The sequence below is a fragment of the Vigna unguiculata genome, chromosome 4, assembly GCF_037176805.1.
Source record: "Vigna unguiculata cultivar grain cowpea cultivar isolate G323 ecotype 2 chromosome 4, ASM3717680v1, whole genome shotgun sequence".
Lineage (NCBI taxonomy): Eukaryota > Viridiplantae > Streptophyta > Magnoliopsida > Fabales > Fabaceae > Vigna > Vigna unguiculata.
In genome coordinates, this window is record NC_140795.1 from 12,261,401 (window position 1) to 12,282,475 (window position 21,075).

The 21,075-nt window shown below is 34.9% G+C and overlaps 1 protein-coding gene across 1 annotated transcript; it reads left to right on the forward strand.

Annotated features, from left to right (window-relative positions):
- The first annotated feature begins 1,152 nt into the window (after positions 1-1,152).
- Positions 1,153-14,891, forward strand: LOC114182701 (Ribosomal protein S24e family protein). The gene is made up of 7 exons (XM_028069626.2): positions 1,153-1,269; positions 1,460-1,642; positions 3,598-3,733; positions 4,495-4,579; positions 4,683-4,730; positions 13,324-13,424; positions 14,420-14,891. The coding sequence occupies exons 2-7, from the start codon at positions 1,477-1,479 to the stop codon at positions 14,559-14,561; spliced, it is 678 nt and encodes a 225-aa protein (XP_027925427.2). The 5' UTR covers positions 1,153-1,269; positions 1,460-1,476; the 3' UTR covers positions 14,562-14,891.
- Positions 14,892-21,075: the final 6,184 nt, after the last annotated feature.

Below are 21,075 nucleotides of genomic sequence, written 5' to 3' on the forward strand. Positions count from 1 at the left end.
CGCTAGCATATCAACACATATCACCCTTAACCGACACCTATGTCGGTCAAGGCTGGGGGACTAGTGTACCACACCAAGGCAACTTAACAAAATAATGATAAAACGATCACCATACCAAAGCATTCGAGTAACCAGCCAAAACCGGTGACCTAAACGTCTAGAGGAACAACCTCCCTAAGACGGCACACGAGCAACATAGACCGCCAAGGGAAGTAGTCGGTTTAGGCCGACAACTTCAATATACTTAGTAAAATGGAAGCCCCCCGTGTTCAATAGGTCTTAAGGGCCTGGGTTAGGGCCCAGGCCCACTTTCAGCCCAAGCTAAGGCCCGGCCCATGGGATAACCAGACATAATTAATGCTCTATAAATATGTGTGGATCCTAGCAATTAAAGGTACGCATTCATTAATCACAGATTTGACCTTTTTGAAAGTTTTGACTCACTTGAGCTTCGGAGTCCCTTCTGCAGGTAACCCCTCCTGGGTCCAAACCGACATGTACCAACCGGGAAGAGGCCAACTGAAGAGATAGCGGACTACATGGATAAGGTGACGCTTGTGCCTAACTTATCTTGTTTTTTCTCTACAGGAACGGAATGAATTCATAGAATATCATAGATTTTTCATTAGTTAAAGATAGAATCAAATTATAATATATATAATTAATTGTAACCTTTATTAAGATAGTTGATGAAGTTGAGTTACAATTAAACTTCACTTTTTAAGATGAACAAAGAAGCATGTAATACTAAGATACCAATTCATCTATATTTCAATATAAAATCATGTTATGTACTTTTGTACATATTTAATAAATTTGTATTAATTTATTTTTCTATATTTATATGTTTTTTGAGAGAAATACTTGACAAGGAAAACACCGGAAACATATTAAATTTAAAAAAAAAAACATGTCACAGATAAATTTACATTTGATCTAGAAAATATATTCTACATTGGAGAAATATTACAAATACTCTTTTTCCTTAGTTGAAAGTTTTTAAAAATCTCATTCTTAATAATTCTCTCATCTCTTTGTCAAAATCACTATTATGTAATTATAATTATGAAAATTTCGCAATTCGCATTTGTTTTCTTGGGCTCAATTGATTTGAACGTTCAAAGTAGGTGGGCCTTTTGGGAATAGTAATGGGCCAATCTGGCACCCAAAACAAATTCCACTGCCCTGAACTTGCTTTTGTGCGCTCCTTCTCGCTGCACTGCTTCCCCAATCTTCTTCCAGGTGATCAAGGAATCAAAATCGAAACAGGTAATTTCGCAAAAAGCATAACCTTTTTACGTACCCATTTTCGTTTTTGTTTTCAAAGTTCCTTCAATTACATTTCCATTCACAAAAGACTTGTTTGTTAATTTATGCTTGATATACAAAAATGAATTGAGTGGTGTCTATGACCTTGTCTTTGTTGTTTGTAACTTTTCATTTTATGGTTTGGAAATAGCAGGCGTGTTGTGGAAGATGACTTGCATTGTTAGGGCTGCATTGAGATCCAATTGCAGTTCAAGTGTTTGTGCATTTGTTCAGAGAAGTCTTGGCCACCCAGTGAGGTGTTTCTCCACTGAAGCTGAACAGCCACCTCTGAATTCAACTACCCCTCCTCCATTCTTTGACGTTGAGCATTCTGGTACCACCTTATTTATGCACTTATTTTCCCATTTCTATCGCTCTTAGACTTGCTTTAGCTTTTACGAAAAAACTGTTCTACTGCAGCTCGAGGTTATAAATTCCTTGACGTTGTGGCTGATGCAGCCACAAAAATGTCATAGACTCCATAAACCTTGACATTGTGGCCAAAATTGTGGTCACAGTTGCTGGGTAATAGCTAAAACCTTGTTGCTGCTGTTACTTTTAGGACTCGCTCGGTGGCTAGGATATGATATAATCGGATAATATAACTATAAAATAATAGCCGTTCTAATCAGTTGTTTGGTTTTGTGGTACAGGGTAATTATTTCTATCATAGCAACTATCACTAGCACTACATGGTCACTACTACCATTAGTGTCACTACATCTGTCATAAAAAATGCCACCCTTATTGTCATATAAGGATTACCACTCTCACCATTGTTGCTATCACTCTCTATCATCGACCTTGTTAGGAATTCAATGTGAGTTCAAGTCCTACATTAGGTCAAAATGAGTAAAATGACTAGTATATAAGTTGAAAGAACCATAAATCTATTAACTTAATGTTTTATGCTAGAAGTGGTGTCCTTGTCTCTTATTTGAGCTTATTCACGACTCAATGGTGATGATTCTTTCGGGTCTTCCCTTAGAAAAACCTCACAGTTGTCACCATCATTCCTTTATTATACTGTCATCATTGTTACTATCGTGATTATCACTTCCATCTTTGTCATCGTGCTTACCATCTCATTATTATATTGTTGTCACTGTAACCATTTGCAGTGACATCACCACTAACGCAACCTATTATTATTTGGTCCTTATCATGGTATGCACCAAATATCATATATGATTAGTGCTTTTCTTGCTCTTATTTTATCATGTTCCTATCCTACTTTTGTATCTCATCCTACCATATCCTGACCACCAAACAAGTCCAGAGTAGTAGTATGTTGTTATCGTTCTTATTTGGAGTAGGAGGAGGTTCTTGTTTCTATGAGAGTATCAATACCTTTAGGCTATGTTGGGAGTTGGGTTTTGGAGAAGAGTGGGAGGGGTAAACTAAACAAAAGACTAGCATTAAGTGTTTTTATTCTATTGGGTTTGAAGGAGAAGAAAGGGTGATATTTTACTTTAAATTAAGAGACTTGTGCAATTTTTGTAACAATAAACAAAAGATTAATATATTAAGTATGTTAATACATTAATTTATTTCTTTTGTTGATAAAATTATCAAATTAGAGATTGTTTATTAGAAAGAAAAAATTTGTCACTCCATTCTTTCCCATCCTAAACCTAACTCCCAAACACGGTATGTTAGGATGGAAAATTTGGAAGAAAAGAAAAAAGGTGGGCTTATCATTCATTTTTAAGTAATAATGATTTATTCAAATGAGGAACGCTGTGTTAGATTATCTTGTAACCTTCTAATTACTGTGTATATAGTTCTTTAAAGTTTACTTGGGTCCTACATGAGGCCCATGGTAGGGGAGAGGAGATAAGAGTGAGAAAGGAGGAGTGCATCCCTTTCTCTCTAATTGTTAATTTCAAATAGGTTGCTGTATATTTTTCAAATAATTGGGATGCCAGGCAAAATCCTCCTTCTCCATGTTGTCATCATCATTATTGTCATTGTTTTAAGTTTTTGCTCAATCCTCATGTCTATTCATGTGTATTACTAACATTCAAAAGCCAAATAGTTTTCGGATTTGAGAATGTGAAAATAAAAAATGCATAAAATTATAGAAATTTGACATACAGTAAATATCATTGATGCCAGTGACTATATTTTTGCATACGTTTGGATTTTGAAAATAAGATGTTAGGTTTCTAACCAATTCACTGCTAGCTATGTTATTTAAATAATACCTTTCAACACTTTACAGTTCTTTTATTTTAAATAATTTCCATCCAAGGTAATGACTGTTTTCCTTTCTCTTTCTTTCTTTAGGAGTGACATATGGTAGGCTGTTTGGTATTCGTAAACATGTACTGAAAACAGATATCATCAACTTCCTTGAAGGTTGTAATTTGACTCTGGAGGATGTTAAATTGGATTACAACCGTAGCCTTATTCCAGTTTCAACGTAATGTATTCCATCTTTTGTCTTGCTTTGGGGTTATTGTGAAAGTTATTTTTGTCATAGAAATTTAATCAGTGCATTTTCATGCCTATCACAGGGAATTGCATTTTCTTTTCTTTTTCTTTTCGGAAAACAAAAGAGAAAGTTCAATTTAATTATATACTTGTTTGTTACATGTCATGCTCACAGAATTTGGACTTTCAATCCCTAAAATCCTATAAAACAACCAACTTGTCAGGAGAGGATTGTCCAAGATATATATAAGTTCTATTTAAGTCATACTTTTAGTCACTGTGAAACTAAACACCATAAAAAAAGCACCATTTTGAACTGTAATTAAGGTGTCGTTCCAAAATATGGAGTGCTAGATTTTTTCATACTCGTCCTGTTATATGAACCCATGGATTTCATTAAAGACAAGTAGAAATAGTCCCAATTGCTGAGGTAAAATCAGAATACAGGAAAAGTGAATAGATAAAGAGTAGCTTTTTGAGGGTGTGCTGCCTTCCTTTCCAATCCTTATCCAATTATTGCATACCTATTTCTTCATTCTTCCCTTTTTTTCTAACTGATTTACTTATCTTTTTCTTCCTCAATTGCTACAATTAGCATTTTGTTATTACCTCGATTCATCTACATGACTCTCCGTAATCATCTAGCATAGCTAACATCCTGAAAGTGAATTATCATTGTGTTTTTCTAAATGGGCCTCATCTTAGATTCTATACTTGAAATTATCATTTAAATGTTTTGGGTATAATCAGGTTGTTGCAATTCCCTTCTCGTTCTTCGTATGACAACGCTATAAGGGTGATTGTAAGGAACGGACGCTTGTACAAATTGGATAGGGTATGCTGCTCTGCTCACATGTCTTTTTTCTAAAATCAAATAGCTTTTTATGTTTGTTTATAGTTGGAAACTGTTTGATATTTGTTCCTTTTTCTAATATCAGGCTGATCGATCCCAATGGGACATAGTAAAGCCATATGATGGAAAAACTGTCAGTACAGATTCTTACCTATATTTGCTTATCTTGTTTTTTGAATAGTAATTAATTTTTGATGGTTTGTAATATATTTAAAGTGCCCAAATGCTGAAACTGTTAGATGTTGTGTTTAGAAAATTTTGATCGAGTAAAATAGAGAGCATGATGTAAGTCAGTTATTTCCCATAATCATAAGGTTCTCTAATTGTTCGATTTTTAAGTTCTGAGCGGATCACACCAATTTGGAGGTAAATTCTTAAAAGTTGTAGTCTTTTATATATTACTACGTCTTTATTCTTTGTTAAGAGTGCAAATTATTGTTTTTCTGTTTTCCTTGGTAAATGAAAAATTTAGAACATTGGTCCATTTTGTTGACTTGTATAATTAAGGAATGTTAATTGAGCACATTTTACAAGAATTACTTGATATTAAAGTACCAAGGATAACGGAGAAGGATCCGAGAAATGTAATTCTGTTGTATGAGGAACAATAGGAGAATAAAAATTATTCATGAATGTCTAAAAATCTGAAGCTTGAACCATCTCAAATAAAAAGTTTATTCCCTTAAATTTTGAAAGTCTAGGGTGTTGTTATAGTCAGGATCAAGCAACGCAATGCAATCTCATGTTATTGTTTTTTGTTTAAAAAATAGAGTATGAAAAAGCATCACTGTAAAACATGATCCCATCCATGTTGGCATCCTATGTTATATCAATTATTTGCAGCTTATGAAAAAAAGTATAAAATTAAAGGAAATAAATACAAAATAGTAGGGGGTCTATACCAAAAACTACTCAAGAAACAAATCTATAGTAAGGTTGAGAACACCTATTTCTAAATAAATCTTATTTAAGAAAATCCAAAATGTCATCCTACCAATGACTATATCTTTCAATTGCATTGGAGCATGCAAGTTTATCAGCTTAATGATTCCCTTCCCTTCCTTTCCCTATAAATATGAGAAACATGAAGTCTCATGTTTACATTTAAACTTCATATTTGGCCATCAAGAGCGAAGATACCAAGGAACAGTATGACCATTCTGAAAAGCCTATACAACTGGCATTGAATCACTCTCTAGCCACAAGCTATGCCAACCTTATATCAAGTGCATGAATGACTTTCATGATTTTAGCATGAATGGAAGATTGAACTTCAAGAAAAACCAAAAAGAAACCAAAAATAGAAGCTGCTTATGAACATAGACAATGAAGAGAGAAAGCTGAGAAACTGAAAAGATCACCGAGACATTTTTGTCTTTCTTATTGAAGAAAGGGTACAACTAGAGAATTTATATAGATGGCGACAAGCCATGATTGATGAAATGCATGTACTTGAACACAATGGTACTTGGAAGCTTGCTCCCCCTACTCTTAGTAAGAAGCCTATGATTGTAAGTGGGTTCATGCAATTAACTTGGTCCTATTGGTGACGTAGATAGTCTCGAAGCTCACTTAGTAGCTGTAGAAGTAATTAGTATATCTAGGTAATCATGATGTGTAAGCTAGGAGGTTGAGTGTTGGATAACCTCTAACCTAGCACCTAGTTTGTAGCCTTTAATGTTTCAACTTCTTTGTATCTCCTTCATCATTTATATAAATATCAGGAACAATAGAGGGGACTAATCAAGCCCTCAAACATATCTTTGTCTATTTTAATCTAAACTTGGTATCAGAGCGGGTCGATCCCGCTCTAGTTTCCGTCTGGTCTGTCCACCGACACTTGTTGCCATCGTCTGCGGCTGTCCGCCGCCATCCGCCACTGTTAATCACTGTCTGCAGCTGTCCACTGCCATAAAACACTATCCAAAGCTACCCACCATCACTGTTCACAAAATCGTCACTGTCTGCTGCCGTCCGCCACTGTTTGCCGCCGGTTGCTGTCTTCGGGCACCTCAGTTTTCACTGGAGACCACTGGATCTGAAGCGCCTCTCCGAGCGACAGCCACCCCGCCGGAACCAGCCTCCCGTCCACGCGCCGCATCTTCTCCGCTGCGAACAGGCGCGTCGTCTCCGGCCACCTCAGTTTTCGCCGGCGACCACTGGATCTGGAGCGCCTCTCCGAGCGACAACCACCCCCACCAGTGCCGGAACCAGCCTCCCGTCCACGCGCCGCATCTTCTCCGCTGCGAATAGGCGCGTGCAGCCCACGCGCCGCCTTCTGCTGATCGGAACGTCACGGCACCACCTCCGTAGCTCTCGTCGGAGCCTTCTGCTGCTGTTCTAACCCTCAAAACTCCGATTCAGTGAGGTCCAGACGTCACCCTTGTGGACATCTCCCTAGGTCGTTTAAAAATCTGCATTGTTTTTTGCGTTTATGCGTTTCTGCTCTCTGTTTTTGTTCCCTTGATCAGAAATGGCCTCTGGAAGTGTTATTTCATTTTCTAGAAGTCCTTCCATTACTTCCCAGAAGCTAGATGGACAAAATTACCTCTCCTGGTCCACTGCCGTCGAGATGTGGTTCCTTGGTCAAGGACATCATGACCACCTTGAGAAAGACGGAAGCCATGTGCCTCAAGAAAAAGCCGAACAGTGGAAGCAAGCAGATTTTCAATTGTGTGCCTTGTTGTGGCAATCCGTGGAGTCGAGACTGTTAATGTCTCTTAGGGCATTCAAAACATGTCACTCGTTTAAGAAGAGGACTCAGAATATCTATGCCAATGATATCCAACGCCCATATGATTCGGCGGACAAGTTGGCATCTCTGAAAATGACCAATCATGACATGATCTCCTTCATGAATGAAGCACAATTAGCCATGGAAGACCTGCGGATGTTTCTCAAAGTCGACACTTCAGATGAAATGAAGAAGTTGGATAAATACTATATGGTGATGATTCTTCGCGCCATTCATCCAGACTTCAATCACATTAGAGATCAACTTTTGACCTCTCATGAGGTCCCTTCCATGGACTCCCTAATCCAATGTATGATTCGTGTCCCGAAAGTCCCAACACTTGAAATTCCAGAATCTCATGCTCGAGTAGAATCATCTGTTATGGCCGCAACTTGAGGAAGAGGAGGACGTGGACCTAGAGGAGGTGGACGTGGAGGCCGCGGACGTCCTCAATGCACGTATTGCAAGAGGATGGGTCACACTCAGGAAAATTGTTACTCCTTACATGGTTTTCCTTCTAAGACTGCCAATGTCTCTCAGGCTGACACTACTGAGTCCAAGTTCACTGAGGACGAGTATCAAGAGTACCTACGTCTCAAGTCCAACAGCCTGACACAATCATCTCAAGCCCCGAGTACTTCAAAAGCTTGCATTTCTCAATCTATTGAAAGTCACAATTCATGGGTAATTGATTCCAGTGCTTCTGACCACATCTCTGGTAATACCTCTTTGTTCTCAACCATTTCATTTCAATACAAACCTCATTTTATAACCCTTGCCAATGGCTCTAAAACTTCCTCAAAGGGAGTCGGTCGAGTCATCCTGTCTCCCTCCCTAACTCTAAAATCTGTCCTTTTTGTCCCTAATTGTCCCTTCAATTTAATTTCCTTAAGCCAGTTAACCAAATTGTTCAACTGTTCAGTAACCTTTGATCACAAATCTTTTGTTATACAGGAGCGTGGTTCGGGGAGACAAATTGGAGAAGGATATGAAGCCGGCGGTTTATATCATTTTGGATCTCGTCCACGAGTGTCATGTGTTACAGCTCCTAGTCCTAAATTGTTACATGATTGGCTTGGTCACCCTCATCTGTCCAAGTTAAAAAAAATGTGTCTTGAACTTAGTGGTCTCCAAACCTTAGAATGTGAATCATGTCATCTAGGCAAACATGTTAGATCTGCTTTTCCTAAAAAGTCTCTATCACAATGTAAATCTAGTTTCTCCATCATTCATTCCGATATTTGGGGACCTAGTCGTATTCCGTCTTTTGGTTTTAGGTATTTTGTTACTTTCATTGATGAATTTTCACGATGTACTTGGGTTTATCTTATGAAAGATCGTTCTGAATTGTTATCCATCTTCACATCTTTTTTACACGAAATCAAGAATCAATTTGGTCGAGTAATCAAAATCTTAAGAAGTTATAATGCCAAAGAGTACTTCTCCTCTGCTTTGTCTGCAGTTTTAAGTTCACATGGTATCTTGCATCAGTCCACTTGTCCACACACACCACAACAAAACGGTATAGCAGAAAGAATAAATCGACACTTGGTTGAAACTGCTCGTACACTTTTGCTTGGTGCACATATTCCTGTCCATCATTGGGGAGATGCCCTCTTAACTGCATGTTTTCTTATTAACCGGATGCCCTCCTCCTCTCTCAATCATAAAGTCCCTGTCTCCATCTTGTTTCCAGATAACCCTCTTTTTCACATTCCTCCTCGGGTTTTTGGTTGTGTATGTTTTGTTCATGACCTGTCTCCAGGTCTAGATAAGATTTCTGCTAGTGCTCTCAAATGTGTCTTCTTGGGCTATTCCCGTCTTCAAAAAGGGTATCGGTGTTACTCTCCTGAAACCAAGAAATACTACATGTCTGCCAATGTCACATTCTTTGAACAAACCCCTTATTTCTCTTCCTCTGTTCAAGACACTCATGTCATACAGCAAGTCCTCCCTCTTCCTGTGGTTGAGTCCCTTATTTCAGATGTCTCTGTCAACCCGAGTCCTAATCAACGTCCTCCCGAGCCCCCATCCCCACCTATTGATACCTTCCTTAGTCCCGACCTCCAACACAGGACTCTGACGGATAGTCCAATTATCCAAGAATATGGTGAATCCTCGACTTCAGATCCTTCTCCTTCGTCTCTTGCTCCCATGCCTCCTGATGAAGGTAATTCCGGTTGGCCCATTGCTCTCAGAAAAGGTATTTGTTCCACTCGGAACCCCCATCCCATTTATAATTTTCTTAGTTATCATAGATTGTCGCCTTTCTATTGTTCTCTTTTATCTTCAGTGTCTTCTGTTCCTATTCCCAAAAATGTGAAGGAAGCACTTGATCATCCTGGATGGCGACAAGCAATGATTGTAGAAATGCAAGCTCTTGAACACAACCATACTTGGGAGCTCATGCCCCTCCCACCAGGCAAGAAGGCGGTTGGTGGTCGATGGGTATATGCAGTTAAGGTTGGCTCTGACGGTCAAGTTGATAGGCTCAAAGCCCGATTAGTTGCCAAAGGGTACACTCAGATTTATGGCCTTGACTATTGTGACACTTTCTCTCCTGTGGCGAAAATGATTGCTATTCGACTCTTCTTTGCAATGGCCGCCATTCGTCATTGGCCACTTCATCAATTGGATATCAAGAATGCTTTCCTTCATGGTGATCTTGAGGAGGAAGTCTACATGGAGCAACCTCCTGGATTTGTTGCTCAGGGGGAGTCTAGTATGGTGTGCAAATTGCATCGCTCTTTATATGGCCTCAAACAATCACCATGTGCCTGGTTTGGAAAATTCAGCTCCATTGTTCAAAGTTTTGGGTTAAGACGCAGTGAGGCAGATCACTCGGTCTTTTACTCGCATACTTTTCCTGGGAAATGTATCTACCTAATAATATATGTTGATGATATAGTCATTACAGGAAATGATATTGTTGGCATATCTCAATTAAAGGAGCACTTGTGTAGGCATTTTCAAACCAAGGATTTGGGAAGCCTCAAATACTTCTTGGGCATTGAAGTGGCACAGTCTAAACATGGCATTGTAATCTCTCAAAGGAAGTATGCTCTTGATATCCTACAAGAAACTGGTATGATTGATTGTAAACCAGTAGAGAGTCCTATGGACCCAAATCAAAAGTTAACAACTGAAGAAGGTGAATTATTCTCTGACCCTGAAAGATACAGGAGGCTGGTTGGAAAACTAATTTACCTCACCATTACAAGGCCAGATCTATCCTTTGCAGTTGGAGTGGTTAGTCAGTTTATGCAGTCTCCATGTGTTGGCCATTGGAATTCTATCATCCGCATTCTAAGGTACCTAAAAAAGGCTCCCGGGCAAGGGTTGTTATATGAAGATAGAGGAAGCTTTCATGTCTCTAGATATTGTGATGCGGATTGGGCAGGATCTCCTATGGACAAACGATCTACTATTGGATACTGTGTATTCCTTGGAGGTAATATTATTTCATGGAAAAGTAAGAAGCAGAAGCTAGATCGACAGCTGAAGCTGAATATAGAGCCATGGCATCACTAACATGTGAACTTATATAGGTGAAGCAATTTCTTCAAGAACTTAATTTTTGTGACATCAAGACTATGAAGATGTATTGCGATAATCAAGCTGCTCTCCACATTGCTTCAAATCCAGTGTTTCACGAGAGAACAAAACATATAGAAATAGATTGTCATTTTGTTCGTGAAAAGTTGTTGGCAAAGGAAATATGTACTGAGTTTGTGGGATCGAATGACCAACTCGCAGACATGTTGACCAAGTCATTAAGGGGACCTCAAATTGAGTTTATTTGTTCCAAGCTAGGTACATACAATTTGTATGCTCCAGCTTGAGGGGGAGTGTAGAAGTAATTAGTATATCTAGGCAATCATGATGTGTAAGCTAGGAGGTTGAGTGTTGGATAACCTCTAACCTAGCACCTAGTTTGTAGCCTTTAATGTTTCAACTTCTTTGTATCTCCTTCATCATTTATATAAATATCAGGAACAGTAGAGGGGACTAATCAATCAAGCCCTCAAACATATCTTTGTCTGTTTTAATCTCAACTGTAGCTAAGGAATACACTCAGATTTATGGTCTAGAATATTTTGTGATACTTTTTCTCCTATGCTGAGTTTAATTATGTCCATATTTTCCTTACCTTGACTGCCATTTCCAACCGGGCTCTTCTCCAACATGACATTAAAAATGTATTTTTCATGGTGCTTTGGAGTTACATGGAGCAACTTCTTAGTCTTTTTGGTTTAGTTTGGAAATTACATCTAGCTCTATGGCATGAAGCAATCACCTTGAGCTTGTTTTGGTAAATTTAAGTGAATTTTGTTGATTTTTGGATTGAAACGCAGTGAGGCAAATCATTTAGTGTTTTACTATCATACTTATCCTGGGAAGTGTGTTTATCTTGTGCTCTTTGTTGATATATTGTTATTACACAAATAGATATCACTAGAATTGTTCAATTCAAAAAGCATTTTTTCCGCCATTTGCAGACCAAAGATTTGGACTAACTAAAATATTTTCTTATTATTGAAGTGACACAATCAAGAGGTGTTATCATTTCACAAAGAAAATATGCTCTTGATATTTTGTAGGAGACAAACTTAGCAAATTGTAGGCCCATTGATAGTCCTATGGACTCAACTCTAAAGTTAATGAGAAACCACTTAAATTTTCTCAAACCTATAGAGATATAGCAGGTTGGTGGGAAAACTCATTTATCTCACAATAACATGACCTGATCTTTTTTATCCATTGTGAGTTATGAGTCAGTTTATGCATAACCCTTACATTGATTACTAGACTATTGTGATTCACATTCTCATATATGTATAAGGGATCATGGGATAGGGATTGTTGTATGAGAACATGGGCAATGCTCAAGCCTTAGGGTATTGTAATGCAAATTGGGTATTGTGATGCAGATTGGGCTGATTGGCCCATTGATAAGAGATCTACCATAGGATGTCTGTGTATTCCTTGGAGGGAAGTCTTTTATCATGGAAAAGTAAGAAACAAAGTTTTGTTCCTTGGAGGGAAGTCTTTTATTATGGAAAAGTAAGAAACAAAGTGTTGTTACCTGATCTAATGTAGGAATTTAATATAGATCCATGACTCTAGTAACATGTGAACTTGTGTTGATTAAACAACTCCTTCAAGAGTTGAAATTTTGTGAAAATGAACCAATAAAGTTGTATTGTGACAATTAGGCAACTTTTCATATAACCTCCAAACCAATATTTCATGAGAGAGCTAAATATATAGAAATTATTTGTCATTTTTTTAGGGAGGAGTTGTCCAAAGATCTTATTACTAAGTTTGCCAGTCCTAACAAACTACTCAAACATTGTAACTAAATCTCTAGGAGGACCTAAAATTTAGTTTGTATGTTCCAAGTTTGGTACATATGACCTACATGCTCTGTGGAGTGTTAAAATGTAATGTTATTTTATTATTTTTTTTGGTGTATATACCCAGCTTTACGGTTAGAGTCCAAAAAAAGAGCCTTACCTTTGGTAACTCCTATGTGTACATCAATAAAAAGCACAACCATGTAGGTGGAATACACTGATTTTCCTCTATCTTATTTGTTCAAGTAAATGAATAAGAAGATTCTAAATATATTTTTCTTTTAGTTACTATAAAGATATTAAAAATATTTTTATCCTAATAATCCTTTATTTACAACAAGCTACGACATCAAATTTATTCAGTTTATTTATGCATGACTTATTGAATGCATTACGATCGCTTGAATTCTCGGTGTGGAAGTACGAAGATTGTGGTGAGAATTCCATAAAGATTTGGTATTTAGTTTTGTGCTTCCATTTACCACTGTTGTGGATATGCTGGCTAAAACGGACTTTACATTTAGAATCAGATTTTAAACTGAAGGCTACTAGTTAAAGTGTTGTACTTTTTGTTTCGTGCAAACATTACTGCGGAAACAACACGTTTACCTAAAAGTGTCTAATTTTTTTTATAGATTTTGATTCAAGGAATGCCTCGAGCTGCTACATATGAAGATTTAGTGCGAACCCTGTCCGGTTGTGAATATGATTCCTCCTCCGTCAACTTGTTTTTGAGGTTAGCATCAAATATACTTCAAATTTTATATTTTATTTTTGAGTTAACATGTTTTTAGTCTTTGTAAAAAGGGCAGTTTTTAGTTTGGTTAAGAATGTGTTTCTAAACTTCTTCATGCATACTTCTAGGAGAAGATAAAATTAAAAATAAGTGAAAAAACTTCTACAAATTACTACTTTACGCTTTAGTTAAAAATCTTATTTTTTGAGAAACTAACGAGAGAACTTCTTCTAAATGAATAAATCAAATTTAGTTTATGGAAAAGTTTAGTGCATTTATTATTTTCTTCTCTTACAAGTGCTTTTAGTCACATTTATGGAAATGTATCATGTGTGATCACCATTTTCACAAGAGGCCTAAAAGAGAAAAACTTCAGTGGTGGACAAGGGTCACACTTGACAAGAGACCTAAACCCTAAACTCTAAACTAATGGATCTGATGCGATAATTTTAGTTTTAGGGTCTCAAGGTGAACAGTTCTGCATTGAGAAGGACTAAAATAATGTTTAACCCTGAGAGTTGTTTTAAGGTATGCAACTGTATTCTTAGAAAGAGATGCTTGGAATACACTCTTAACATTCTGAAAACACTCATTTATTGAAATTTACTGAAATTAACAAAATTTGGCAGGTCTCACTTTATCTAAGGATCTCTCTCAATTTTGTACTCTAATAAATTGTACCTATCTTCCCAACCCTCCTCTTCTCCAGAATCACATTCTCGGGAACATTATTCCCGATAAATGCTGGTAGTATATAAAAAAATTAGAGTTTATTTTGTTCTAATGGGAATACAAAATACTTGCATAATGGAGTAAGGAGTAACACAAATGCGTAATTTATATTCCTTTTCATGAACCAATCCTGAGAATATGTTTACAAAACATGTCTCAAACATGAGAATGCCATATTCTCAAGATCACTTTCTCGATACCTTGAAACAAATGGCTGCTTGATTATATGATTCTCGAAATGTTGATTCTTTTCTTATTTTCAGGCCAGGAGAAGGGGGGACTGCAGAACCTATTAAGTTGGCCACTGTACGTTTCCATTCAAGGACTCAAGCAATGAATGCCTACATAGCAAAAAATGGAACCTTTTGCCAAAACAGTCGCATTTCGATACAAGTTTTGCAGTAATTCATGCCCCTCACTACTACTTTAACAAAGCTTAGAATATTTAGCAAGTTTTTTTTTTTTTTTTTTCATTCCATGGTTATTTGGGGGTTCATAATGCCTCTGGTTTAAGGTGATGCAAGGAAATGTTAAAAGTATGGCAAAATGTCTACCTTGAGTGGCAACACTTGACGAATTAGTTGATCGGTTAGTGATGAAGAGGTTGGTTTTTCTTTATATTGAAATGCGTTTTTATGTAACCAATTATTCAAGGTTTTTCAATGACTTGAAATCGTGGTGTTGATTGTATGAGAATTTGACTTTTCAAATTCTATATATCAATATGTCTTGGTATTTGCATGCTGATATAAAACTAGCAACTTTTCAGTTATTAATTATATGTTAGCGTATTCTAGGTTTTGAATAAATATATTTATGTGGATATTTTGTGGGAAAGTTATGTAAATATGTTAGCAAACACATACATGTGCGGAAGACGTTATTGCCAAACATGAATTTGGTTAAGAATGTGATGAAGTTCCCAGAGAGAGGAAGAGTTAAATTCAAAAAAGAATATTGAAGAAAAAAAAATATTAGACACTCGTAAAAGAATTATTTTCTCATTTATATCCTACTGAGAATAATATATTCATTTGAGCCAAAATTATGGCTAGTGTTGTACGACGACTCATCTATGGTGAAAAAAGCACACTTAGGTTGAAGTACAGTAACGACAGTAAATTACAAAAGATTTTGAAGTTGCCAATTATTTGTCCCTGCTGATAATTTGGTCTCTATTCTAAAAGGTTGACTTTTGACTTTCTTTGATTACCTTTGTCTCTATTTTAGTCTAGTTAGTTAATGTTAGAATTGAATTAATTCTTTATGTGCACGTTATTTTCATCTTAAATTGAAGAGTTTAGGTTTTGGAATTATTTGATTTATCCAAAAACTCGACTAAAATACCAGTACTAAGTCAAAACTTCAAAATAACGTAATATTTGCTTGAAAATTTCAAAACAGCACTTTTTATCATAACTTAAACAATTAAATTATATTTGATCATTTTATCTTTAAATAACATGACTTTAGAAAATTTATCATGCTTACATCTCATCATGCTTGTTTTTGTAACTTGTATTGTTCACAATATTTTGTACATGTAGTTAAAATTGTGTATAGTGATAAAGGACCAAGTCTCATTCTCGTTCATTGCATATCCATTTGATCCTCGTATTCATAGACATTTCATGTACTTAAAAGAGCTTAAAAATAATTTATCCATTCATTTAGGTAGTATTATTCATAGTTTAGATTTTACCCTTCTATTACATAGTTTTGTTCCATTATATTTTAAATAATGACGTCCTAACATTGTGCTAAATCATGGGACTTTTAAGATTTATTGCATGTAATGTTAACCATCAAACTGTTAGAGCAAAAGTTTAACATCCTATACTTTGATTAAACACTTAAATATAACAACATAGAGCTTAAAAATATGAAGAAATTGTGTTTTGATACATATTGATAAAAATATCCGCTCATGTGCTTCGTTTGACTAATGATAGAGTACCATGTCAAATTTCAGTTTGTTTGATAAGTAAATGATATTCAATTAGACAATAAGTACAAAATAAAACTGACTTGACATGAACTTGAAAAATGTTCTAAAGTTTAAATTTGTGCACTAGAGATATAAGTATTGTCACCAATCAAAGAAGTTGCATACAAAAAAAGAAGAACAATTAATGATACATGGAAGGCGTTCAATGCTTCCCTACGTCAAAGATCGATAAACAATAAAATAAAGAAGAAGAGATTAAATGACTTCAAAGTTGTTCAATTGGAAAAGAGTGTGTTACAAGCCTATATAAAGACCTTTTTTGAAGAAAAATCTTTTGCAAGTGTCAAGACTCAGCCAAAATTTCTCCTTGTTGTTTAAGATTTTTTTAAGAACCTTGCTTGTGTTCAATCAAACAAATTATGATATCTTGATCACTCAAACTCTATGTTTGTATAAGTTAGAAGTGAGTTGTTAAAACAATATTTACTTAAGTTAAAAGCGACTTATGAAAAGAATACTTAAACGGTGTCACTTAAGAGTGGTTAGGAGCCAAAACAATATGCAGGTTAAGTTAGAAGTGACTTGTTAAAAGAATATTTGGTTGAGACAAAAGTAACTTGGTAAATGAATACTCAAACAGGGTCAACCAAAAGAGACAGAGTCAAAAGAATACTTGATGTATTTCATAATATTAGCATGCTTGGTAGAACTTAATTGGTTAAGAAGTGGACTTAATTTGTATGATCAAACGAACTAGTATAAAAAGACTCAGTATCTTTTCTTTCCTTGATATTTATATGACTTATTACAATTGTTTCAACTAACTAAAAAGGAATAAATAGTTAAAACTAAACTTGCAAAAACATTTAATATATTATCTTACATTTATTTACGTATATCGACTAATAATGCTTACACAAGTGATACAAAAAAAAGGCTGTGAAATTTTTAAAACGTAATTAAACTTCCCCTTCTTGTGTTATTTTTGGCTTTTCACACAAACTCTACACATTCCATATCTAGAGGTAAAGGCTTCATTTATGCTTAAAACTTGCCTCATACACTTGTTTCTTAGATTTATGGTCTTGCATATCTCTTCCATACAAACATCTCAAAGAATTCCATATTGTTCTTCATGTGACACTTCATGGAGTTTTGAAGAACATGTCAAGCTTAAATGATTTCTCTTCTCCCTGCAATATACTCCTAAAAATTGATTAAGCTAAATTTTGCAAGTAATTAATTCTCTAATTTTGTCCTTGGTTCATTGTGTATCACTAATTTCTAAGTTTATTTATAATCACAAAATAATACCTGTGAGTTTCTAAAATTATAATTCTAAATAACTAGTAAGATTGATCAAGTGAGTTTGATTCAAACAAGAGTGAATAAAATCTAAAGAGAAACAATCATATAGAACTGAATTCAATTCAAGGTGTAATTGAAAATGTTTAATCAAACAAATCCAATTGCACATCAATAATATTGAAATCTAAATGTTTAGAATGATAGAAAACCAAAACTTAACTAATGAATCAAAAATAAAATTAGAAAATTAACCTAGAAAATTAAAAATCAATTAAATGTAAAATAAGTTATTTATGGTATTTTGTAATTATAAAGCATTTATTGAGCAAACATGTTCGCGTCAAGTAAATTGATAGTTAAATAAGTTATTACAAGTTTTAAACATTCATTGGAAAAAATTGTAGTTTTCTTGGAAAATTCTCTCTAATTCCAATGTTTATTGCTCATATTTTTGTCTCTATCCACCTAGAATAAGAAGATTAACCAAAATTAGTGAAAAATACACAGAATATTAATGACTAATTCCACTTTTAAGACTCATTAACCACACCTAATCAAAATATCACTTAAGCACAAAAAATGTGTGGTAAACAATATAAATTACCGAGCTAAAAAGTGTGCAAAAAAAAAATGTGTTGATCTATACGAAGCTTTTGTGCTTCCAAGCAAATATGATATTGGCAATGCAAGGCTAAAAATGTAATAGTGGATAAGATAATTAATAAGTACAATAAAAAAACAAAAAAAAATATTGTTTGACTAATAAATTTTAACAACTTTCTCTTATAACCTTAGGTGTCATTTTCTAAATAGTTTTCCATTTTTTTCATTTTCTCATTCTCAATATTCCAAAATTATTTAAAAAATGTCACCTCATATTGTAAGAAAAAATTGTCAAAATTTAGTAGTCAAAATATCATTGTGAAAAAAACAAACATAAAGTTAATCTTTGAACTATGGTTCATACTTGCATCAAACGTTTTATTCAATTAAAAACAACAAAGTAAGTCTAACAACATTTACCTATTCACCAGTGAACTCAAGATTAATAATGAGATCAATTCAATCAAGATCAATCATCAAACACTTAAGTAAAAATGTTACAACTCACATTTTAACTAATAATTCTAGTAATCAAGATCAATCATATGTCATTTAAGTAGAACTATTGATCAATTATTTCACTCAATCTCTTAAGTGTATAGGATGGTGTTTACTCTCAACTTACATTATAAAAATGAAAATGACAATAGGTTGGACAAAATACAATTAAAATATCAATAAAAGAATATCAATACTCTTGCAAGATGTATCTTATTAAGTTATTATGAGGTCAGCATAAAAGTATGATAAATACAGGAGATACAAGGCTTCAAATCAACATGATTAATAAAAGAATTGAGGAGTGAACATTAAATATGTACAAGACCAATCACAAACAATTTTTTCCATGCCCTTTCCTTCATTTTCTATTATTTTTTTTCTCTTTGAAACAAATTCAAATTTTCACAATGTGCTGCAAATTCATTGATCAAATTTTATTCACTCAACAAATTATGCAAGTTTTTTATTTTCCATTCTCTGGTTTAATTTTTACATAATTGTCTCATCAAATTTGGATTTTTTTGAGCAAATAACATTTGTTGTACAATTATATTTTTGGTTCCAAATATGTCATCAAAATGCACCAAAAAATTATTTCTATGACCATCCAAAAACAATAAATGATTTGTAACTTAAATGAGCACTTCTAAAACGACAAAAATAGTAAAATAAACATAAATAGGGCAAGAGTGTCTAAGTGAAAGATAAAATTTCCTACTCAACACTTGTGATCAATGTAAACTACTAAGGAAAATATAATAAAAAACAACGAAAATATAAACAAAGTTAGCTGCATATTAGTTTAGACAATTAAAAATTGCAACAAAATGATATTCAAAACGTCACTAGTAGAAAAATAGGATTTTATGACAACATATTATGACCGTTTCAATTCACTCATCATAATAAGTGATAGAATGACATTTCTATAATAAATTACAAATTTATTATATTGGTTGCAATAAAAAATGAGTTTATAAATAGTTATTGTAACTAACATAGTACATCTCGATTATACAATTTGATTTTTAATTTGTTCCTCTATCTATGTGGCACTCCTCCTCCACTCTCATTCTCATGCTATTCCCTTAACACTACTTTCACCATATTCTTTGTCCCCCACACTCCTTATTATTCTCTTTTTTTTCATCTTCTTAAACATTGGTTCATCCTTCCTCACCAAACTGTCCCCGCTTACCAAAGTCCCCATTAGTGCCACCTTCTTCAAGTACCATCTCCCCTGCTAGGATTATGACGCTCTCATCTCCATCACCAACAACAATGACCTCCACAATATGGTGCTTGAGTTTGATTGTGGTGGACAATTTCTTCCTAGACTTGAGCTCCTCTGACATGGAAATGCATTGGGCTTCTCTTGCTAGAGGTGAATCAGATCTACCATCTCGCACGTCTAAAAGTCCAATGTAAATCTTATATTAACTAAATATTTCACGGTCCAATTTATAGGTAAGAAGGTTGTATATGCTTTAAGTGAAAGTCTTGGTGTGATAGCATGTATTGAGCAACTGTTAAAAGAAAGAGAGAAGTTAGGAAGACTTTTGATGTTTGTTTCCAGCAAATGAAGGCTTTTGCAAGAAAATATTTATATTTATTATTTTATCTTCAATTTTTATGCACTATCAGTATCTATTTTTATACCAGTAACCTGTCATTATAGGTATTATAAAACATATGAAATTTACCAACAAAAATTCTTACAGTATCGATACATGGATTATGTACTATTCTTAATCCATTTGAAAGTCAATTTGTTTTATGCGGAGAAAAGAATAAGAGGAAGAGGTGATTGTTATGGTATATTATTTTAGGATGTACGTATTTGCAAATCTTAACATAATTTATGTCCTTCTTTTGTAGTATAATAACTACTACAATAATTGGTTAATTTAACATCTTGATTCTTGTTATTATGTTAAATGAAATTATGCAAATAGCTATGTTAAATTGAATAATAATTGTTCCTACAACACCCAATAATTTCACATCACTTAGAAGTCGAGGTCTAAGGCGATTTAGATACCCCTTTATCCTCCCACCCTTTAAGACACTTTTTAAGGATAAAAAAATGACGGAGCACATGCCTTAAAGCAGACAATATCTCGGATGCATGGTAGTTGACCCTAATGATGACAATCAACGAACTTGGGATCGAAACATTGACATCCACTATAGGGTTGATAACGAAACATTGGTCCCTTAAGCCCTCATTGAGGTTGATCCATCATTCTTCTTGGACCTCGACTGAGGCACTTATGTTCCTACTACACCTGCTTAGAAGTCGAGGCCTAAGGCGGTTTAAATACCCATTTTCTCCTTCCACCCTCTAAGGCATCTTTTAAGGACAACCATGATGAAGCACAAACTCAAAAGCGAACAATACCTTGGACGCATGGAGATTGACCTTAACGATGACAATCAACGAACTTGGGATCAGAACATTAGTGCCTACCATGGGACGATAACGAAACCATTGATCGATCCTTAAGCCCTCTATTACGGTTGATCTGTTGTCATTTCCCTTATACCTTGACTAAGGGC

Coding starts and splice junctions, on each gene's coding strand:
- LOC114182701 (XM_028069626.2), top strand. CDS start 1,477: ATGACTTGCATTGTTAGGGCTGCATTGAGATCCAATTGCAGTTCAAGT. Junction 1,643..3,597: donor CTTTGACGTTGAGCATTCTG/GTACCACCTTAT, acceptor TTCTTTCTTTAG/GAGTGACATATGGTAGGCTG. Junction 4,580..4,682: donor GCTTGTACAAATTGGATAGG/GTATGCTGCTCT, acceptor TTCTAATATCAG/GCTGATCGATCCCAATGGGA.